Raw genomic sequence first — 21,702 nt, 5'->3', positions numbered from 1 at the left:
GTTTCATATTCACAAAAATTTAGACATGTATGCCCTCTGAAACGGGCAACAAAACATATCCTAAATGACATATTTATATATATATATATATATATATATATATATATATATATATATATATATATATATATATATATATATATATTATACACACACACACACAAAAGTGGTAATAAATGTGGCACACCCAGTTTTTCTGAAGTGAACCTAAACTCTTTTTTCATGCTACACTAGTAGAGATGAATCTGATTCACATCACAGTTATTTCCACATATGAACGAAGCCTGAAGTCGATCTGATTATATCAGAATCCATGTAATTTTTACTCTGCTTACACACATGTGGGCCACATCTGATCTGTGCCACATGGGAGGGTAAAATATCATAACTGGGTCATTTGCAGCATGATGTAAATGTGCCCACAGTGTCATGGCTGATGGTGTCAGACGAGCTGATCTGAGCGCTTCAGAAACTGCTGATCTACTGGGATTTTTACCATCTCTAGGGTCTACACAGAACGGTCTGAAAAGAGAAAATATCCAGTGAGCATCAGTTCTGTGGGTGAAAATGTCTACAAAAAGGCTACAGTTCACCAAAACTGGACACTAGAAAACTGTAGAAAAGCCGAGTCTTCATTTCTGCTGACACATTCAGATGCTTGGGTCACAATTGGATAAAATCTTGATGAAATCGTGGCTTCTTTATCAGCGGTTCTGCTGCTGCTGTAATGCTGTGGGTTTCTGCACACACTTTGGGTCATTTAGCACCGACTGAGCCTCATTTAGTAGACCTGAGTGCAGAGTATGAGCGTCTATATCCTTTATGAGCAGCAGATAAAACTCCACAGCAGATCTCAGATCAGCTCAGACAACGCTCTGGATCATCACATGATCAAAGGAGCCAAACAACAACAGTAATTAATCTGTTGTGGAGATTTCACAGTTGCTATGGTAACAACAACTACAGTAATTGATCTGTTGTGGTGATTCTACAGTTACTTTGTTAACACAACAGCTATAGTAACTGATCTGTTGTGGTGATTCTACAGTTGTTATGGTAACACAATAACTACGTAATTGATCTGTTGTTGTGATTTTACAGTTGCTATGGTAATACAACACCTACAGTAATTGATCTGTTGTGGAGATTCTGCAGTTGCTATGGTAATACAACACCTACAGTAATTGATCTGTTGTGGAGATTCTACAGTTGCTATGGTAACACAACAACTACCGTAATTGATCTGTTGTGGAGATTCTACAGTTGCTATGGTAACACAACACCTACAGTAATTAATCTGTTGTGGAGATTCTACAGTTGCTATGGTAACACAACAACTACCGTAATTGATCTGCTGTGGAGATTCTGCAGTTGCTATGGTAACACAACACCTACAATAATTGATCTGTTGTGGAGATTCTGCAGTTGCTATGGTAACACAACACGTACAGTAATTGATCTGTTGTGGAGATTCTACAGTTGCTATGGTAACACAACAACTATCGTAATTAATCTGTTGTGGAGATTCTGCAGTTGCTATGGCAACACAACACCTACAGTATTAATCTATTGTGGAGATTCTACAGTTGCTATGGTAACACAACAACTATCGTAATTGATCTGTTGTGGAGATTCTGCAGTTGCTATGGCAACACAACACCTACAGTAATTAATCTATTGTGGAGATTCTACAGTTGCTATGGTAACACAACAACTACCATAATTGATCTGTTGTGATGATTCTACGGTTGCTATGGTAACACAACAACTATACTAATATAAACAAATGAGCCAACACTGTAGTTTTCTACAGCTATAATAAACATAATAAACTTATACACCAGTTTGCTGTAGTAAAACTTAAAGTACACTACAGTATTTTTTAGTTTGTCAGTTCACTAAAGTTAGTACCACAGTATGCTGAAGCATTTATTAACAAATAGTTGTAGATACTCTAATATATACAGCATAATGAACTGTGTAGTATGATTACAAAACACTAAAGTATTTACTATAAATTGTGTTATTGCATGTGAGAATATATTAATAATCATGTTAAAGTCTCAGTCACTGTGCTGTTGGAGACTGCGCCCTCCACAGGCCATACATGTCATTGAGGATTTAGTACATACAAACAGATGACATACAAACCGTGACTGCTGAAATTATGCATAAAAACTAACTCATTAACTATCTGTTTCCCAAATGTAAATGGATTTCACACAATGAAATGAAGTTATGATAAAGTGCTAAATAATTGAGCTGCATAGTGGTTTTTTGGGAGTTTGTTACACAGTTAGTTTTAGGGCTGTGCAATATGATGATTTGTATCATATGGAGAAAATAAAAAGTCTATCGCTTTATGAAATACATTGTTCACAGTAATACTTTTTCATCATTTACATGAGTAAAATATTACCGCTGATACAAGGCAGGATGGATCCATGCTTTCATGTTGTTGAGGCCAAATTGTGAGCCGAGCATCCGAATGTGGCAGCAGAAATGGAGACTCATCAGACCAGGCAACGTTTCTCCAATCTTCTATTGTCCAGTTTTGGTGAGCCTGTGTGAATTGTAGCCTCAGTTTCCTGTTCTTAGCTGACAGGAGCGGCACCCGGTGTGGTCTTCTGCTGCTGTAGCCCATCTGCCTCAAGGTTGGACGTGTTGTGTGTTCAGAGATGCTCTTCTGCAGACCTCGGTTGTAACGAGTGCTTATTTGAGTTACTGTTGCCTTTCTATCAGCTGGAACCAGTCTGGCCATTCTCCTCTGACCTCTGGCATCAACAAGGCATTTGCGCCCACAGAACTGCCGCTCACTGGATATTTCCTCTTTGTCGGACCATTCTCTGTAAACCCTAGAGATGGTTGTGCATGAAAATCCCAGTAGATCAGCAGTTTCTGAAATACTCAGAGCAGCCCGTTTGGCACCAACAACCATGCCACATTCAAAGTCTCTTAAATCCCCATTCTGATGCTCGCTTTGACCTGCAGCAGATCGTCTTGACCGTATTCATTGACTAGTTGCTACCTTGTGATTGGCTGATTAGACATCCGCGTTAACAAGCAGTTGGACAGGTGTACCTAATAAAGTGGCCGGTGAGTGTATATAAACTAATAATTGACAGAATTTTCAGAAACGGTCATATCCCCAAGCTCTAGTTAGTTTTAGTTCTATATATCTGACAAGATTAGCCAGCATTTCCAGGCTAAATAAATATATGATATTCTCACAGAACAGACTGAGCTGAAAGCTGTGCGGATCTTTCAGTGATCTGTGAATGAAATGAACTTCTTTCCGCTGTTAAATCTGAGTGTGTGTGCTGTTCACACCTCGCGCAGCAGCTCTCCTGATGCACTGGAGTGTGTTGCGCTGTTCATTTGCTGGGCTGTGAGAGTGTGGATGGGAATAGTTCCAGACTGATTCCCATTTAGACTTTATAATCTATTATCATCATCTCCTCCTCTGAGTCTGGAAGATGAAACACGCGAGACGCCGCAGCCAGAAAATGAACAATCTGACATAACACTATCAGCTGTGCTGTGACTTCTGACACTACCACACACACACCCATTCTCTCACACACTATCTCTCTCTCCAACATGCACACACACAAGCACACTCACATACACAAACACATGCATGAACAAACACACACACACGTGCACACACACTAACACTGAACATAGTACGACACACTCACACACACACTCACACACAAACACTGAATCTCTCTCTTACACTCAGGTCTGATTCAATGTGCTATCTGCCCTTTACACAACTGTTTTACACTGATTTTGGTTCTGTAGAAATGCAACTCTACTGCTGAAAGTTTCCCCATCAGTGGTCACTGCAACCCCCCAGCCGTCCGAGCGCTCACTAATTCAACAGAAGTGTAATATATTCTCTCAAATGTGCTGTGAGGACGCAGTTCTGGAGCTCTGGGCGTCTCTGGCTGAGGCTGAAGCACTGAATGCAGGCCAGCGTTTGCTTCGCTCTGGGGAAACAGATCAACCGCTGCTGGAGAACACAGAGGCGGAGCTCAGCATGCTGCTGGGGGCGGGGCTTAGGTAATCCGAGCAGTCTGATTGGGTGGTTTAAATCGGCAGATTCAGGGGTGACCGATGTGGAATTAAAGTCAGCACAAAATCAAAATGTACTCCTCTTGTTTTTCGGTGAATACTCTCAGAAATGAAAGTACGGGAGCTGGCATGAGGCAGAGCCTTTTCAATAGATACTTGTGTACCAAAACAGTCCACGTGATACCTCAAATGTATATTTTAGTGTCCAAACACACCTAAAAAAGGACCTGAGGTACCACTATGGCCCCTTCAGGTACATGTATATACCTTTTGAAAAGGTTCTGACCCAGTGACCTCTATTTTTGTAAGTACCATTATTCTTGACAGTTAATATAGTAGTTCTTGTTAAAAACAATGCATCTGTGCACTTCATTATTTTGTAAAAATGTATTTACAATCAGAATCTTTCCTTCAGAGCCGTAACCACCTCCTCCATGAATTCCTTTAGGGCGGGGCTTTCAGTTATTTGGGGCGGGGCTTTCAATTAATTAAATTCAATTTATGTTTATATTGCGCTTTTTACAATGTAGATTGTAAAGTCCAGATTTCAGACTTTCAATCTTTTAGGACGAGACGATCAATTATTTTGGGGGCAGGTCTATGAGTAATTTAAGATATAAGTGATTAAGGGTGGGGCTATTAGTGCTTGGGGTGTGGCTTTCATTCCATTAGGGTGGAGCTATAAGTGATTTTGGGTGGGGCTTTCTGCCCTTTAAAAGCAGTCTTATCAGTGCTTTGGGGTGGGGATATAAGTGCTTTAGGGTGGGGCAATCAGTGCTTTGGGGAGTGGCTTTCAGTCCATTAGGGCGGAGCTTTTAGTCCATTAAAGCAGTGTCCATTAGTGCATTGGAGTGGGGATATAAATGCTTTAGAGTGAGGCCTTTAAATGTTTTGGGGTCCTGGCTTTCACTTCTTTAAGGGGGGCTATTAGTGCTTTGGGGTGGGGCTTTCGGCCCTTTAAAGCAGTCTTATCAGTGCTTTGGGGTGGGGCTTTCGGTCCTTTAAAGCAGTGTTATCAGTGCTTTGGGGTGGGGATCATACACTCCCGTTTATTGGAACCATCTCCTGTATTGTTCTGTCCCCCGGAAAGCTCCCGGAATTCCACCCCACCCCCCTGGTCCTCATCTTTTTGGTACAGTCAGGTACATTAGGTTTGTGCCGGTATTCGGTAATGCGATAAATCACGGTAATGAATATGCACGATATTGTTATTGCGGGCACTTCAAAATACCGTGAAAAAATAATAGATCCGAATTTATATTCTTAGAACGCGCCTTAGCTATTTTCATCAACCGCTTGAAGAAACACTGCGTATATGCTGCGCAGAACTGATGCGCACTCTGATGTAAACAATCCCCGCATGTAGAAGCACTGTGTGCACACGCGCGCGCCGCCGCTGCCACCGCTCTCTAATCCTCACATGAAGAAGAAGCATGGCGGAAGGAGGAACGCTGCCGACAATATATCCCCCTTCAAAAAAAAAAAAAGGCAGAGGTTTGGAAATATTTGGGCTCCAAAAAAATGCAGAGGGATTGCTGATCGAAGACGGTTTTCCCTTTGCACATTCACTTTGATATAATTGCTCAAGTTTACTTTATATTGTGTATTGTTTTATTTATATTTATTTGTATTTAAATGTTTAAAGTACTTTTAGTTAATTAAAAGTTATTTAAGTTTCTAAGTTGACGAAACTGAAGTTTTTTGTGTTTTTTTACCTGTTTCTCTAGTAAAATTACAATATCGTGATAATACCGTATACCGTGATAAAAGCTCAATCAATTAATCGCAGCATGAAAATGAGATACCGGCACATGCCTAGTCCCCATGCGCACCAAAACCAACGCGCAACCATCTCCATACCCGCTCCACGCTCTTCAGTTCGCCCGCAGCACAATGCTCCCACTTCACACCAAAATCAATACACGCGCACATCACGGTGTCCCAGATTTTAGGAAACAAATGTTGGCAGGTATGGTGGGGATATAAGTGCTTTAGGGTGGAGCTATTAGTGCTTTGGGATGTGGCTTCCGGTCCTTTAGGGCAGAGCTATCAGTTCTTTGGGGCAGGACTAGTGCTTTAGTTGGGGCTTTCAGTCCTTTGGAGCAGTAATATAAGTGCTTAAGGGTGGGGCTATTAATGCTTTGTGGTGTGTCTTTCAGTCCTTTGGGGCGGAGCTATCAGTGCTTTATGGTGGGGTTTTCAGTCCTTTAAAGCAGTTATCAGTGCTTTGGGGCAGGGATATAAGTGCTTTAGGGTGAGGCTATTAGTGCTTTGGGGTGTGGCTTACAGTTCTTTAAGGTGGGGTTATCAGTGCTTTGGGGTGTGGCTTTCAGTCCTTTAGGCTGGAGCTATCAGTGCTTTGGGTGGGCTTTCAGTCTTTTAAAGCAGTGTTATCAGTGCTTTGGAGTGGGGATATAAAAGTGTTTTAGGGTGGAGCTATTAGTGCTATAAGTCTTTTGAAGCAGTGCCTTGGGTCGGGATATAAGTGCTTACGGGTGGAGCAATTAGCGCTTTGTAATGGAAATTTGTAATGGACTTTTAGGGCGGGGCTATCAGTGCTTTGGGGTGGGGCTTTCGCTGCATGTCTCGGTTCTGCCCTGCTTTCATTCATTCGTCAATCTTTCTATGTTGGTTAGAAATGCCCGTCTTCCAACAATCCAATCAGTTCTATAGCCTACATTTTCTCTAATTTCAGCACTGTGTCAATTGGATGTGACACCATATGGAACATTTTCCATTTCAAGCTGACTTTAAATCTATATGAATGAAAACATTATCTAGTAGGGCTGCACAGTACTGGAGAAAACTGACATTGAAATATTTAGTTTTTCTGCTATTTTATTATTTTTCAATTAGTTCCCAAGGGATGGTTACGACATAAAGGCAGTTTCAAGGATTACCTATTATATATTTGCTTTTGGAGAAAGTCTTATTTGTAAATATAGTTTGGGCTGGAATTGAGGCTTTATAAACAAAAAAAAGAATTTTAAGTTCAATATTATAATAATAATAATATAATAATAATAATAATAATAATAATATATTAATATAATATAATATAATATAATATAATATAATATAATATAATATAATATAATATAATGTAATATAATATGATATAATGTAATATAATATAATATAACATAATATAATATAATGTAAGATAATATAATATAATATAATATAATCTCTTATTTTAATGAGCATCTGTTCAATAAAACTGTTTTGTTCAAATGCACAAATATATAGTCTATATTACTGATAAACAGATAAATACAACCCATTTATGCTGTTCAGAGTATATACATATTTTATGCATTAATAATAAATGTAAAAACCTGAGTAAATTACACACATACACAGTAGTAAATAAAAACTGAATGACAAGCTCTACAATATCTGGTTTTTCCAGGTCAGACGGGCGGTAAAGCTGCGGTTAGTGTCAACGCAGAGGTTAGTTGAGGAAATCTCAGCACAGAGAGCCGATTTTGGGCTGTTTTTCTTCTTCTGTTCACCTCGTGCGCTTCATCAGTCAAGCTGACGGGGGGTTTGATGAATAAAGTGGTCTCCGAGAAAGACCTTGGGCAGGATTCGCTTCAGAGCACTTGTAAACGTACCCATCATTATTCATTTCTGTATTTTAACTCAACTTCACATCTGTAAAAAAAAAGAAAGAAGCTCCACGATTTATATCACTTGCCTTGGCTTTATTTATTGATAACGATGATGTGTGATAAATAATGTAATGAACACAAGAAATCACTGTTGCGCTTGTCTGGGCCTTCAAGTCATGCGGAGGCTTTAAACCACACAGCTATGTATTTTTAACACTTCTGTCAACAGCTGTGCTATTATATCATCTGAACTGACACTAACGGAGAACACTAACCAGATTTTACTTCTCTGTGTTGATCTGAGCTTTGTCTTCAGCTGAAAATCCAGGATGAGAATGAACGTTTTTGATGGTGTTTGGTCAGTTTATGCACTGGCTCCGCCCACATTGACTCTGATTGGTTCATGATGCTGTTCTACTATATTCCAGAGTGCTTTAGTGCCCACCCACTTTATTTTCTCAATTAAGCACATATTGTTGAAGTCTGAATTATTCGCCTTCCTGTTTAATTTCAATTACTTCACATTTTTACCCCATTTCTGTTTAACTGAGAATTTTTAAACACATTTCTAAACATTCTAGTTGATTTATTTTCTCTTTGCCATGATGACAGCACATAATATTTGACTATATTATTCAAGATACTAGTATTTAGCTTAAAGTGACATTTAAAGGCTTAACTAGGTTAATTGGGGTTAATTACGATAAAATTAATTAGGCACGTTATTGTATAACAGTGGTTTATTCTGGAGACAATCCAAAATAATAATATTAATAATAATATTGACCTTAAAATGGGTTTAAAACAATTAAAAAACTGCTTTAATTCTAGCCGAAATAAAACAAGTAAGACTTTCTCCAGAAGAAAAACATTATATGAAATACTGTGAAAAATTCCTGAATCTGTTCAACATCATTTGAGAAACATTTGAAAAAGAATATATATATATATATATATATATATATATATATAATATATATATATATATTATATATATATATATATATATATATATATATATATATATATATATTGCACAGGATGGCTAATAATTAATAAAATTCATAAAAACATACTAGTCTGAACTTAAAGGGACAGTTTACCCCCAAAAATTTATTTACTCACTATTATAAGTGTTTGCAAACCAAAAATAAGTGTTATATTTATTCTGAAGAATGTTCAGTAAATCAGTAACCATTGACTTCCATAGTAGGAACAATAGAAGTCAATGGTTACTGGTTTCCAGCATTCTTCAAAATATCTTGTTTTGTGTTTATTTGTGTTTAGGGAGAAGGTTGCTGGTTTGAGTCCACTTAGAATTTTTGTGTGGGAGTTTGCATGTTCTCCCCATGTTGGCGTGGGTTTCCTCCACATGCTCCGGTTTCCCTCACAGTCCAAACAAGAAGCACTGAAGTAAATGATATTTTTCCACACCATGTCTTTAAAATATGGAAATTAATTTCATCCTAGTATTTTTCAGTGGAGTTTTTGCGCTAGCCTGCGGCTAAATGACGCCGCTGCGTTTAAACGGTCTTTCGTCTCTTTTTACACTTTAACAATCAATGAATGCTTAAGTCTATTTAGCTGATTATATTTTAATTACATTACCACATCGATGCTGTAAAGGGAACCGTATGAAATTGAAAATAGTCACATAAAGCTTTCACCGGAAGTTCATCGTTGCTGAAAAACATGAGCTCTGCATATAGCCCATTCATGAACTAAATTGGCTATAGTGTATGAGTGTGTGTGAATGTGAGAGTGTATGGGTGTTTCCCAGTACTGGATTGTGGCTGGAAGGGCATATGCTGCATAAAAACATATTCTGAATTAGTTTAATTTAAATTATTTCATATATTTCACCAATATCTCGTTAACTGAGTTTTTTTAAAACATTTCTAAACATAATAACTGATTTCTAATTGATTTATTTTCTCTTTGTCATGATGACAGTAAAATAATATTAGACTAGATCTTCTTCAAAACACTAGTATTCAGCTTAAAGTGACAATTAAAGGCTTCATTGGGTTAATTAGGGTAAAGTTAATTAGGCAAGTTATTGTATAACAGTGATTTGTTCTGGAGACAATCCAAAACTAATATTGCTGAAGGGGGCTAATAATATTGACCTTAAAATGAGTTTAAAACAATTAAAACTGCTTTTATTCTAGCCAAAATAAAACAAATAAGACTTCATCCAGAAGAACAAATATTATCAGACATCCTGTGAAAAATCCCTTTCATTTGGGAAATATTTGAAAAACAAATATACATATTGCACATTAGGGCGAATAGTTTGCCCTCAACAGTATTATATTAATAAAACACACTAGTCTGAACTTAAAGGGACAGTTCAGCCAAAAATTAAATTAACCTACAACTATAAGTGTTTCCAACCTTCAGAATATCGTCTTTTGTCAATAAAGATAATCATGAGAATGTTTGCTAAATTGGAAACCACTGACTTCCACAGTAGGAAAACAAATACTATAGAAGTCAATGGTTACTGGTTTCCAGCATTCTTCAAGATATCTACTTTGTGTTCAATAGAAGAAAGAATGTAAATAGGTTTTGAACAAGTAAAAGGATGAGTATATGATGACATAATTTACATTTTTGGTGAACTATACCTTTAACAGCTTTAATAAAGGAAATATCTATATCCACTGGGTGTTGCCAGTGACAGTCAATTATGAATAAATAAATAAATAAATAAATAAATAAATAAATAAATAAAATGTATTTTAAAAGATAAAACACCTTCAGGCCCGTAGCCAGCCTGAAGGGACCTTTTTGCAGTTATACACCTAATGTTTCATTTAATTATGAAATTTAAATACTGAATTTAGGTTACAATTTAAGCAGTACTTTTTACCTGAATTAGCTTGCCGGATGTTCATCATAACCACACTTTTTGATGTTCCAAAAATATTTCCTAAATATTTAATATGAAATATGACAAATATTTATTTTTTAAAAAACAAACATCATAATATCATTGGAAAAAAAAGTTTTAAAATTATAAACTGTAGCCTATTGTGATTTATAAGGCAAATAACTACTGGCCGGCACATTCAACTTTCCTCAGTCAGAATTTGGCCATTTGAATAATAAAAATTGTAAACATAATATTCATATTAATAATAACAATAATAATAAATAATAATAATAATAATAATAATAATAATTATTATTATTATTATTATTATTATCATTATTAAGAGCTTCACATTATTCTAGCCTCTCTTAATTCTCTCTGAAAATTCATGAATAACAACAATAGCCAAAATAGCAAATGAAATAGTTTTTAATATGGGCCACATTTGGAGCTTCACACTTTTTTATTGGTCATGATTTCTTTTATGAATAAGGTCCAAGTTTTCTAACAAAGTTACTTGTCAAATGTTTTCCCTAATTAAAAACAATATCGTGGCGAAAGATGAGTTTGCTTATGTCAGATGATTTCTTGCACAGCTGGATGTGGACTTGGTCTTAAAGCCTTTTTTGGCAAGTTATTTTGACTATTTATGATGGTATAGCAGTCGAAATAGGATGAATGAGCTCATGTGAGACAATGTCTCGACCTTTGTCAGTGAGGGGTCTTCCAAACCCCCATGGCTATGGTCCTGATCTTAAATGTATTCAATAAAAAAAACTGTAAGTGTTGCTTATTAATAATACACAGTTGCTGAATGCTTTATTCTGATGGCTGATGAGTATTTTAAGGTGTGCCGTTATTTTCACAGAAAAGCACAGCTAAAGTAGTTTCAGGCATCACACTTCTATTACACTTCGCTGAATGGTTTCAGAAATTAACTAGTTTCCACCAAAAATAGCAACTCATTGTAGGATTGTTGCACAGCATCATGGGCAATGTAGTTATTAGCTGTAACAAAAATCTGCACACGTATATGCAGGGTACAAAGCACCAAAAAAAAAAAAAGAATATGCTAAATCAGAGGCCACAAAATGTGCAAAGTGCAAAATAAAAAAGGTGCAAATGATTTCCTTCCTCTTCCTTTATGCATTAATTCTGCTATAAAAAATAAGTTGAATTAATGCAAACAGATGAGTTAACAAAACCAAATATATACAATTAACAACCTTAAAGCTCACAAAAGCAAGGTTATCAGTTCTTATAAAAGAGCGATTTCCCTATGGAGAAACTAAATAGGGTCTAACTTTACATGATTTTATATAGAGCAAAAGAGGAATGGTGAATCACAATAATAGAGTCTCTCTAAACCTGTAGAGATAAAACAAATTAATAAACAAAACTACTGATTTTTAATCCATTTATTACACAAGTAAAAAGAAAATCTATAAAAAATACATTTTTAATTTATTGCAATTGTAGTATTAAAGTAACTTGCTTTATATATTTTTATTATTTAATTATGCTTTATTATTTATTCTTTTATTGCTACACTCATTTATTTAATAGGAATAATTGTATCTGATTTAATTACGTCATTATCAATGCATCACGAGTGCTTCGTTCATTTATGTGAGGAATTTAAGCGCACACTTCTGGATATTCTGTGCTGTGAAATGGCAAAGAGAAAAAACAGATACTTGGAGTGATAAAGTGTGTGGCGGTCACTGTTTGCGCTCTATGACACATCAGCTAATGGCTTTCAGTTTGGACAGATGAATTGCTTGTCGCAGGAATCTAGTCGTGTCGCGCCTGGTTAGGACACGGTTTAAGTGAGACAAATCCACATAAAGACTTAACTGCAGCGTCAATATGAAAAGCAGCGTCCAGGGCTTCCCCAATAATTCACTTTAATTGCAGGCTTCAGTCAAGTGAGAGCCATTATTTACTGTATTCATTAACCTCCAGACACTGTCAATCACTGACACATCATCATTAGCGGATCACTCAAAGACACACTAAGATCATTTTACAACAAAACAATGATGTGATTAAGGAAGTACTGTTTGTTTGTTGTTGTAGTGAATGCATAATGTGTGTGCATGCATGCAAAATGATGCCATATGACAACATGACAATCTAAGAGTGGAGTTGCATCATCTGTCAATCAATCATTCACATGATTTTTAAAAATGCACAGCTTATTGAATGCATATTGTGCATGCATGCAAAATCCTGCCAAATTATCTGCTTAGTATCATTACATTTTATAACATCATCAAAACATGACAATCTAATAAGAGTCGGGTTGCATCACCTGTCACATTATGCATTAAGCGGTCTTTAGTACATCAGTACATTTTATAAACATCACAAAACATGACAGTCCGTTTTGCATCACCTGTAAAAGCATGATTCACATTACAATACAAAACAAAATCAAATGTATGAAGATTCTGATAGACTGCATTAAGCACTGCTTATGGAAAGCATAATGTGCATGCAAAAGCACGCCACATGACCTCTTTAGTATCATTACATTTTATAAACATCATAAAACATGCAGCATAACAGGCAGGTTGCCTCACGTTTCAATCAAAGCATGATTTACAAGATTTAAAATCTAAAAAATAAATACAACAATTCTTATAGACTGCATTAAGCACTGCCTAATGAATCCATAATGTGCATGCATTAGGCATGGGACGATTAGCGTTTTTAAGATATTGCTGTTTGGAAAAGTCAAGGTTTTAAAACAGTCCAAATTTCTGTGTCAGTTATTTATTTACTTTTTTGTTTTTGTTTTTTAGGACAACAGAATCTCCAGCAGTAAAGATGCCATTTTAATTGTGTAAAAAAAAACCTGATTCAAAACAAATGAAGACAGCAGAAGTCAATGATTCATTTAGCCTGACACGTTTACTGTTCCAAAATATTAGAAATGTTTTTCAAAATAAAATATACTGTGTTCAAAAGGAATTTTTTTTAATAGTTTCTTACCCAGACTTTTATAAAGAACTTATTTTACAGCAGTAATCACTAAATCATAATATTTTATTCAAGGTACCGTCATTTTATCATACCGTCAGAATCCTATACCGGCCCATGCCTAGCATGCATACAAAAGCACACCATATGATGCCTTTAGTCTCATTACATTTTATAAACAGCTCAAAACATGAGAATCTAATAAGGGTCAGGTTGCGTCACCTTTAAATCAAACAAGACTCACATGATAAAAAAATGCCATAAATAAAATAATAAAAAATAAATAAATGTAAAAATCTGCGCTGCCTAATGAACACAAAATGTGCATGCATGCAAAATCCTGCCACATGACCTCTTTAGTATCATCACTACATTTATAATCATCACATAACATGACAATCTAATATCACCTGTCAAAGCACGATTCACTTATAATAAAAGCAAAAAATCTAATCAAATGTAGGAAGATTCTGATAGACTGCATTAAGCACTGCCTAATGAATCCATAATGTGCATGTAGGCATGGGACGATTAGCGTTTTTAAGGTATATTGCTGTTTGGAAAAGTCAAGGTTTTAAAACAGTCCAAATTCTTCAATACGGTTACTAAGGTATGTGTCAGTTCTTTACTTTTTTGTTTTTTTTTTTAGGACAACAGAATCTTCAGCAGAAAAGATGCCATTTTAAATTGTGTAAAAAAACCTGATTCAAAACAAATGAAGACAGCAGAAGTCAATGATTCATTTAGCCTGACACGTTTACTGTTCCAAAATATTAGAAATGTTTTTCAAAATAAATATACTGTGTTCAAAAGGGAAAAAAATGTTTGTTTTTTACCCAGACATTTATAAAGAACTTATTTTAGAGCAGTAATCACAAAATCGTGATATTTTTATCCAAGGTACCGTCATTTATCATACCGTCAGAATCCTATACCGGCCCATGCCTAGCATGCATGCAAAAGCACACCATATGACGCCTTTAGTCTCATTACATTTTATAAACAGCTCAATACATGAGAATCTAATAAGGGTCAGGTTGCGTCACCTTTAAATCAAACAAGATTCACATGATAAAAAAATGCCATAAATAAAATAATTAAAAAATTTAAATAAATGTAAAAATCTGCGCTGCCTAATGAACGCAAAATGTGAATGCATGCAAAATCCTGCCGCATGACCTCGTTAGTATCATCACTACATTTATAATCATCACATAACATGACAATCTAATATCACCTGTCAAAGTACAATTCACATTATAATAAAACGCAAAAAAATCTAATCAAATGTATGAAGATTCTGATAGACTGCATTAAGCACTGCCTAATGAATCCATAATGTGCATGTATTAGGCATGGGACGATTAATGTTTTTAAGGTATATTGCTGTTTGGAAAAGTCAAGGTTTTAAAACAGTCCAAATTCTTCAATACGGTTCCTAAGGTATGTGTCAGTTCTTTACTTTTTTGTTTTTGTTTTTTAGGACAACAGAATCTTCAGCAGAAAAGATGCCATTTTAAATTGTAAAAAAACCTGATTCAAAACAAATGAAGACAGCAGAATTCAATGATTCATTTAGCCTGACACGTTTACTGTTCCAAAATATTAGAAATGTTTTTCAAAATAAAATAACTGTGTTCAAAAGGGAATTTTTTTAGTTTTTTACCCAGACATTTATAAAGAACTTATTTTAGAGCAGTAATCACAAAATCGTGATATTTTTATCCAAGGTACCGTCATTTTATCATACCGTCAGAATCCTATACCGGCCCATGCCTAGCATGCATGCAAAAGCACACCATATGATGCCTTTAGTCTCATTACATTTTATAAACAGCTCAAAACATGAGAATCTAATAAGGGTCAGGTTGCGTCACCTTTAAATCAAACAAGACTCACATGATAAAAAAGGCAATAAATAATAAAACATTTTAATAAATGTCAAAATCTGCACTGCTTAATGAACACAAAATGTGAATGCATGCAAAATCCTGCCGCATGACCTCTTAGTATCATCACTACATTTATAATCATCACATAACATGACAATCTAATATCACCTATCAAAGCACAATTCACATTATAATAAAAGCAAAAAATCTAATCAAATGTATGAAGATTCTGATAGACTGCATTAAGCACTGCTTATGGAATGCATAATATGCATGAATGCAAAAGCGTGCCATATGACCTCTTTAGTACCATTACATTTTATGAACATCATAAAACATGACAATCTAACAAGAGTGGGTTCATCGCCTGTCAATAAAAGCACGATTGAATACAAGAATTCTAAAAAAGAGCAGTGCTGTGATTTTACATGCATGCACATTATGCATTCATTAAGCAGTGCTTAATGCAGTCTACAGTATCATCACTATATTTTATAAACACCACAAAACATGACAATCTAAAAAGATTCGGGTTGCATCACCTGTCAATAAGAGCACGATTCACATGATAAATAAAAATGCTAAAAAAAATGTGTAAAAACATTCTGATAGCACTGCTTAATGAATGCAAAATGTGCATGCATGTAAAAGCACGCTATATGACCTCTTTAGTCTCATTACAATTTATAACATCCCAAAACATAACAATCTACTACTAAGAGTCAGGTTGTTGCCTGTCAAAGCACGATTCACATTATAATAAAAAGCAAAAATTTTTAAAAATAAAGATTCTGATAGACTGCATTAAGCACTGATTATGGAAAGCATGCAAAATCCTTCCACATGACCTCTTTAGCATCATTACATTTCATAAAGATCATAAAACATGACAATCTAACAAAAGTCGGACTGCATCACCTGTCAATAAGAGCACGATTTTAAAAAATAGAAGAATTCCCATAAGAGAAGGCGTGACTTTACATGCATGCACATTTTGCATTCATTAAGCTGTGCTCAATGCCCTCTTATCATCATCCCTATGATTTATCACAAAACATGACAGTCTACCAACAGTCAGGTTGCATCACCTGTCAATCAATGCATGATTCACAAAACTTAATAAATGCATTGTGATAGACTGCATTAAGCACTGCTTAAAGAACATGCATGCAAAATCATGCAACGTGACCTCTTTAGTATCATCAGTATATTTTATAAACTCCACAAACATGACAATCTACTAAGAGTCAGGTTGGATCACCTGTCATTCAATGCTTAAAAAAAATGCTAAAAACAACACCTTTCTGATCAACTGCGTTAAGCACTGCTCTTTAATAGGCACACAATATCCTCTTATCATATCAATCATCAAAGATGAGACAGTAAACTGTGAAATAAAAGCACCACTCTGGATGGAGTCTGTAATATGATCGCTTTTATCATTAATATGATGGATTACACAAGCAAGCGGGTGGGGTTTGAGCAGGGTGGTGAGAAAAAAAACCCTGCTGGTGCAACTTTTTTTTTTCTTTTCTTTTTTGCATGCAGCTTTGTAAATTGGATCCATTTATTAGCAACGGATAAGACAGCATTCATTTCACAATGCACTAACACACCGTTCCACTGAGCACACTTCTGACATGTGATGAGCCCCAAAAACCAGCTTAAAATACGCACAATTTTATATGCAAATTGCGTCGTGGGAACAAACATTATGAGCTGCGTTTAGGAGCAAACCGCGGCCTCTTGATGTACGGGGGTCATAAAAATGTAAGCTAAAGTAAAATATGCTTTAATAATCACTCTTGTACTGTGTAAAGCGTGAGATATGGATCTCTGATCGCTAAAATGAGTTGCATTAAAAATGAGATTATATTGAACAAGAGGAGAATAAAGACATTAATAAAGCGGACCAAGCATAAAAGATCTGAGCCATATTTCTCTGCGCTGGCAGGACAAGACTGTGATACATGGCTGCGATTTACTGTTGGGTCATTATGACATGATCACACTTACAGAGGGAGGTAATGGGATCATCAATAAGATGGTGCTTGCCTTATAAAAATACCCCTAATAAACTGCACTTGCCCAACCCCAAAACTGACCTATAGTTTATTTATTCATCTTAAAATACACCATTGTGTCGTGTCTTTGATTGTGTATCTGAATCTCCAGCGAATAAGTCTTACACTGTGATGGTTTCGCAGAGAAGTGAAGACGAGCCAGATCATAAACAGCCTTTTCAAGATTAAACAAGGCTTTTAAGTCAAACAACAGTCTCCAGACAGCCGCACGTTGGCATTTTTGTTAACAGATGATGAAACTTCATCATCTTAAATGCTTTATTTCAGGTAGAGACCATCAAAAAGGCTGTTTGCTGGCTTGATGTTAATATCAGCTGCACAAATTCCCTCACTAGTAATCTCAGGCATCACGCAAAAATGTGAAAACAAAATAAATGTGGCAGCTGCCCTTTTGTATTCCTCGCATCAGGCCACTGCGAGGCCAGTATGAAGATGAGGAGGAATATCTGACAGCGAAATGTGTGTTTCTGCTCACACACACACTTATGCATGTTCATTAAAGACTTGATATTTAACACACTCACAGAAATAATAAAAATACACAAGCCATCTCTGGCAGACATTAAAAGAGTCAATATTAATATCTTAAATTAGTAGCTAAACGGCACGTTTTGGCATTTTTAGGTACTAATATGTAAATTTAAGATCATTATGAACAATTCATGTGCGAAAACAAGTGAAAGATTGTGTAGTTTTATTTATTAGTGTGTAAGAAATAATGAGAATGTGCAGTGTGAATTTGAGATTTGAATTGCTTGCCAAAGACACAGTCTTCACATCTCAATACCTATAGGTGCACTCAGAAAACGCTCAGGTTATTTCAACCCAGTTTTGGGTATGAACAACCAGGCATTAGGTTTAATTTCTGAATTAATAATTAGAGCAAATTGAACTTAATTTTGGCAGGAATTCTCCATATTTCACTCAATTTTGATTAAAATAACAACATTTAAAACAAAAAAAGTATGATTGCACTTCGATCACAAATCCATATGAATATTTAGACGCTCCTATACTCTCAGAATAAGAAAGTTAATGGGATATTTGATTTTAGCCTGAAATCACACTGTGATTTTATTCCCTTTATTGTTATTAAAACAACATCGCAAAGCGAGATTCATAAAGTGACCACATCCTAAATTCTGTCAACATTTACAGATGTTAAACTAAAAAGAAAACGTGCTCTCATACCTTTCTCAGGATCCATTGGATGAGCAGCAGAAAGCTCCAGCAGAGCAGCCTCATCGCACCTCTTCGTTCCGGGAGAACACTAGTCCCGTTGAGTAAACATAAACCGGACAAAATCAGCGAGCAGAAAACATCCGAGCGGGGGAAACAACACTGGACGCAGGTGCTTTCAAACTGACTGCAACACACTACGCCAGCGATGCTCTCGAGTTCAAGGCAACCAAGGCGGCTCAGCTCTCCAAGTCCTTATCATTAGTGAAGTGCACATCCATTCGCGGGATTCGGGTGTTACGGAGGTGAAAAGTTGGTGCGGGAACGGCGGCAACTTCTGTCAGCTGGTGTTCGCGCCTAATGCCCTCATTACCGCGCCCGTTTGGTGTTTAAAAAAGACCGTGTTGCGTTGCGTTCTCCCTCACTCGAAAGCGCACGCCCAGTGTACATCTGCGTCTTGTTCTCTTGCTTCCCTCTCTCCTTTTCTCTCCCTCTCATGATTTTAGCGCTGAATATCGATCTTTTTAAAGCCAACAGGTCAAACAAGATGCTTTTAACGCGGGAAAAGTTGGCGTTGTTCTCATTGTGCTTTATTTGGAATTGCGCAAAAGTTCCCAGAGTCTTATTGTGTGGCTGACAGTCTAACCAGAGTCTATTTTGCATCTATAAAGAGATTTAAGAGTCTCTTCGTGAATAGGCTCCTGTTAATCTTGAATGGGTTTAAAGTGCATGTTGTGTTGCGGTATATGAAGCGCACAATCTGCGACGTGTACACAACCTTTGTCTTGTCACTTCAAGCATCCGTGACATCGCCCATAGGTTTTTCTGAAGACTGCAAATGAAGCTACAAGTAGGCGTGGCCAACCGTCGCCATTTTGTTCGCGCGTATCGCATCCACGCGGGATACAACAAGGGCAAAAAGGCGGAGAGTGAGCGGAGCTACAGACACCCTGCTGGAACTTTGCTTAGACCTGGTTTAGACAGAGCTTACTTTGGGAGAACGCTTAATACTTATTACCTTCGACTCGTTTGTGTGTCTGACCACATTGCTTGGCTGTACACATATCAATAAAGTGTTTTACATTTAAAACACTGCTGTAACAACTGAGCCACTAAACATTGCTCTCATGACGTTTTTCTACAGGAGGAAAACGCAAATTACTTCCAAACACTTCAGATATAGTCTGTGTTAGTAAATGCAAGACTATTGATGAACTCCAGCATACACTGTATGATAACGCTTCAGATGACTGATCTAGAGCCTACAGCTAATCAATCTGTCACATTCTAGAGGGCATTACAGCTCTAAAGAACATTATAATGATAATGACCTTAATAAAACACACACACATTTATAGAGATGGTATACCAAGTATATAACCTTTACTCACATGGGAAACAAGGCCACGTGAATGGTTTGTGAGCACAATTAAGTGCACACAGCATCCCATATCATCGATAATTGTAAAAAATAATCCCAAAAGGCAGCTGACTGTGTAAAAAACATTAACCAACACAAAAATGCGATGTATATGGCGAGTTTATCGGCTAATTAGCCGTAATCAGCTCAGTGACGAGAAGCGAGCAGCGAGACCTACTGTCACTCAAGTGGCCACGCCTTAATTATGCAAACTAATATAACTTAATAAAACGAAACGGATGAGTTATACAAAATTCACCCCCCCTCACAGTTGTCATGAAGGTTAATCATGGCTCTATGCACCAAAGCCATCATTTGTACCAGGCTGTAAACATGTTTTATCAGCTGTAAAATGGCCAATTTCCATTGCAGTCAGAAATGACCTGGACTTCCTGGAGCCAGCCCCCAAGGCGAGTCGATGAATTGCAGTTTTAGTTACTTCCGTATTGGCTTCCCGAGGGAGAGCGGGAGGTTGCCCCTTGTAAAAACACACACACAATAAAATGAATTTTGGCATCACAAAAAATAAAAAATAAAATAAAAAAATAAAAATATATATCAATAAATGAAAGAGAATAAATAAAAGAAAATAAAAAATTAAAGAAAGAAGAAAAAAAAATCAAGAAAATAAAATGAAAAATAAATATATAAAATATAAAATAAAAAAATAAATATATAAAATAAAGAGAGAAAATAAAATAAAGTAAAATAAAATAAAATGAAATAAAATAAAATGAAAATAAATAAAAAATTAATATAAAATAAATAAAAAGAGAGAAAAATAAATAAATAATAAAATGAAATGAATGAAAATAAATAAAATAAAAATAAATATATAAAATAAATAAAAGAGAGAAAAAAAAATAAAATGAAATGAAATGAAATGAAATAAAAGCGAAGCACGGTGGCGCAGTGGGTAGCACAATTCCCAGCTGGTTCGAGCCCCAGCTGGGTCAGTTGGCATTTCTGTGTGGAGTTTGCATGTTCTCCCCGTGTTGGTGGGGTTTCCTCCGGGTGCTCTGACTTCCCCCCACAAGTCCAGACATGCGCTATAGGGGAATTGGGTAAGCTAAATTTTTTGTAGTATGTGAGTGAATGAGCATGTATGGACGTTTCCCATTGATGGGTTGCAGCTGGAAGGGCATCCGCTGTGTAAAACATACGGATAAGTTGGTGGTTCATTCCACTGTGGCAACCCCAGATTAATGAATGAATGAATGAATAAAATAAAATAAAATAAAATAAAATAAATAAAATAAAATAAAATAAAATGTTTATAACACCGCATTGATGAGCAGGAGAAACTTTCAGTGTGCCAGTATAAATAAAAACGTCACTTTGTCATCCCAGACCAGTCAAGACGTCTTAATGAACAATCCTCTGACCGTGGATGTTTTTCCTTCCTCTTTGACCCCAATAACCTTTAATTTTCCCTCACGAAAACCTTCACCGAACAAAACCGGGAGGATTCAGGCCGCCAATTCCCTCTCAAAGCACACAATGTCAACACTTCTTTTCTTGTGTTCGCTTTTATTCATCCCTCATTCAAATTATAATTTGATTCGCTTGG

The 21,702-nt window shown here is 36.2% G+C and overlaps 1 protein-coding gene across 1 annotated transcript in view; it reads right to left on the bottom strand.

Moving 5' to 3' along the window:
• Nucleotides 1-18,778, bottom strand: part of LOC130230247 (neurexophilin-2) — a 107,750-nt gene extending 88,972 nt beyond the window's left edge. Inside the window, exon 1 of the mRNA XM_056459202.1 lies at nucleotides 18,725-18,778. Within this exon, the coding sequence (XP_056315177.1) occupies nucleotides 18,725-18,778 (54 nt within the window). The remainder of the gene's footprint in view (nucleotides 1-18,724) is intronic.
• Nucleotides 18,779-21,702: the final 2,924 nt, after the last annotated feature.

The sequence above is a fragment of the Danio aesculapii genome, chromosome 6 (assembly GCF_903798145.1).
Source record: "Danio aesculapii chromosome 6, fDanAes4.1, whole genome shotgun sequence".
In the NCBI taxonomy this organism is placed as follows: Eukaryota; Metazoa; Chordata; class Actinopteri; order Cypriniformes; family Danionidae; genus Danio; species Danio aesculapii.
This window is presented reverse-complemented; position numbering and strand designations above follow the sequence as displayed.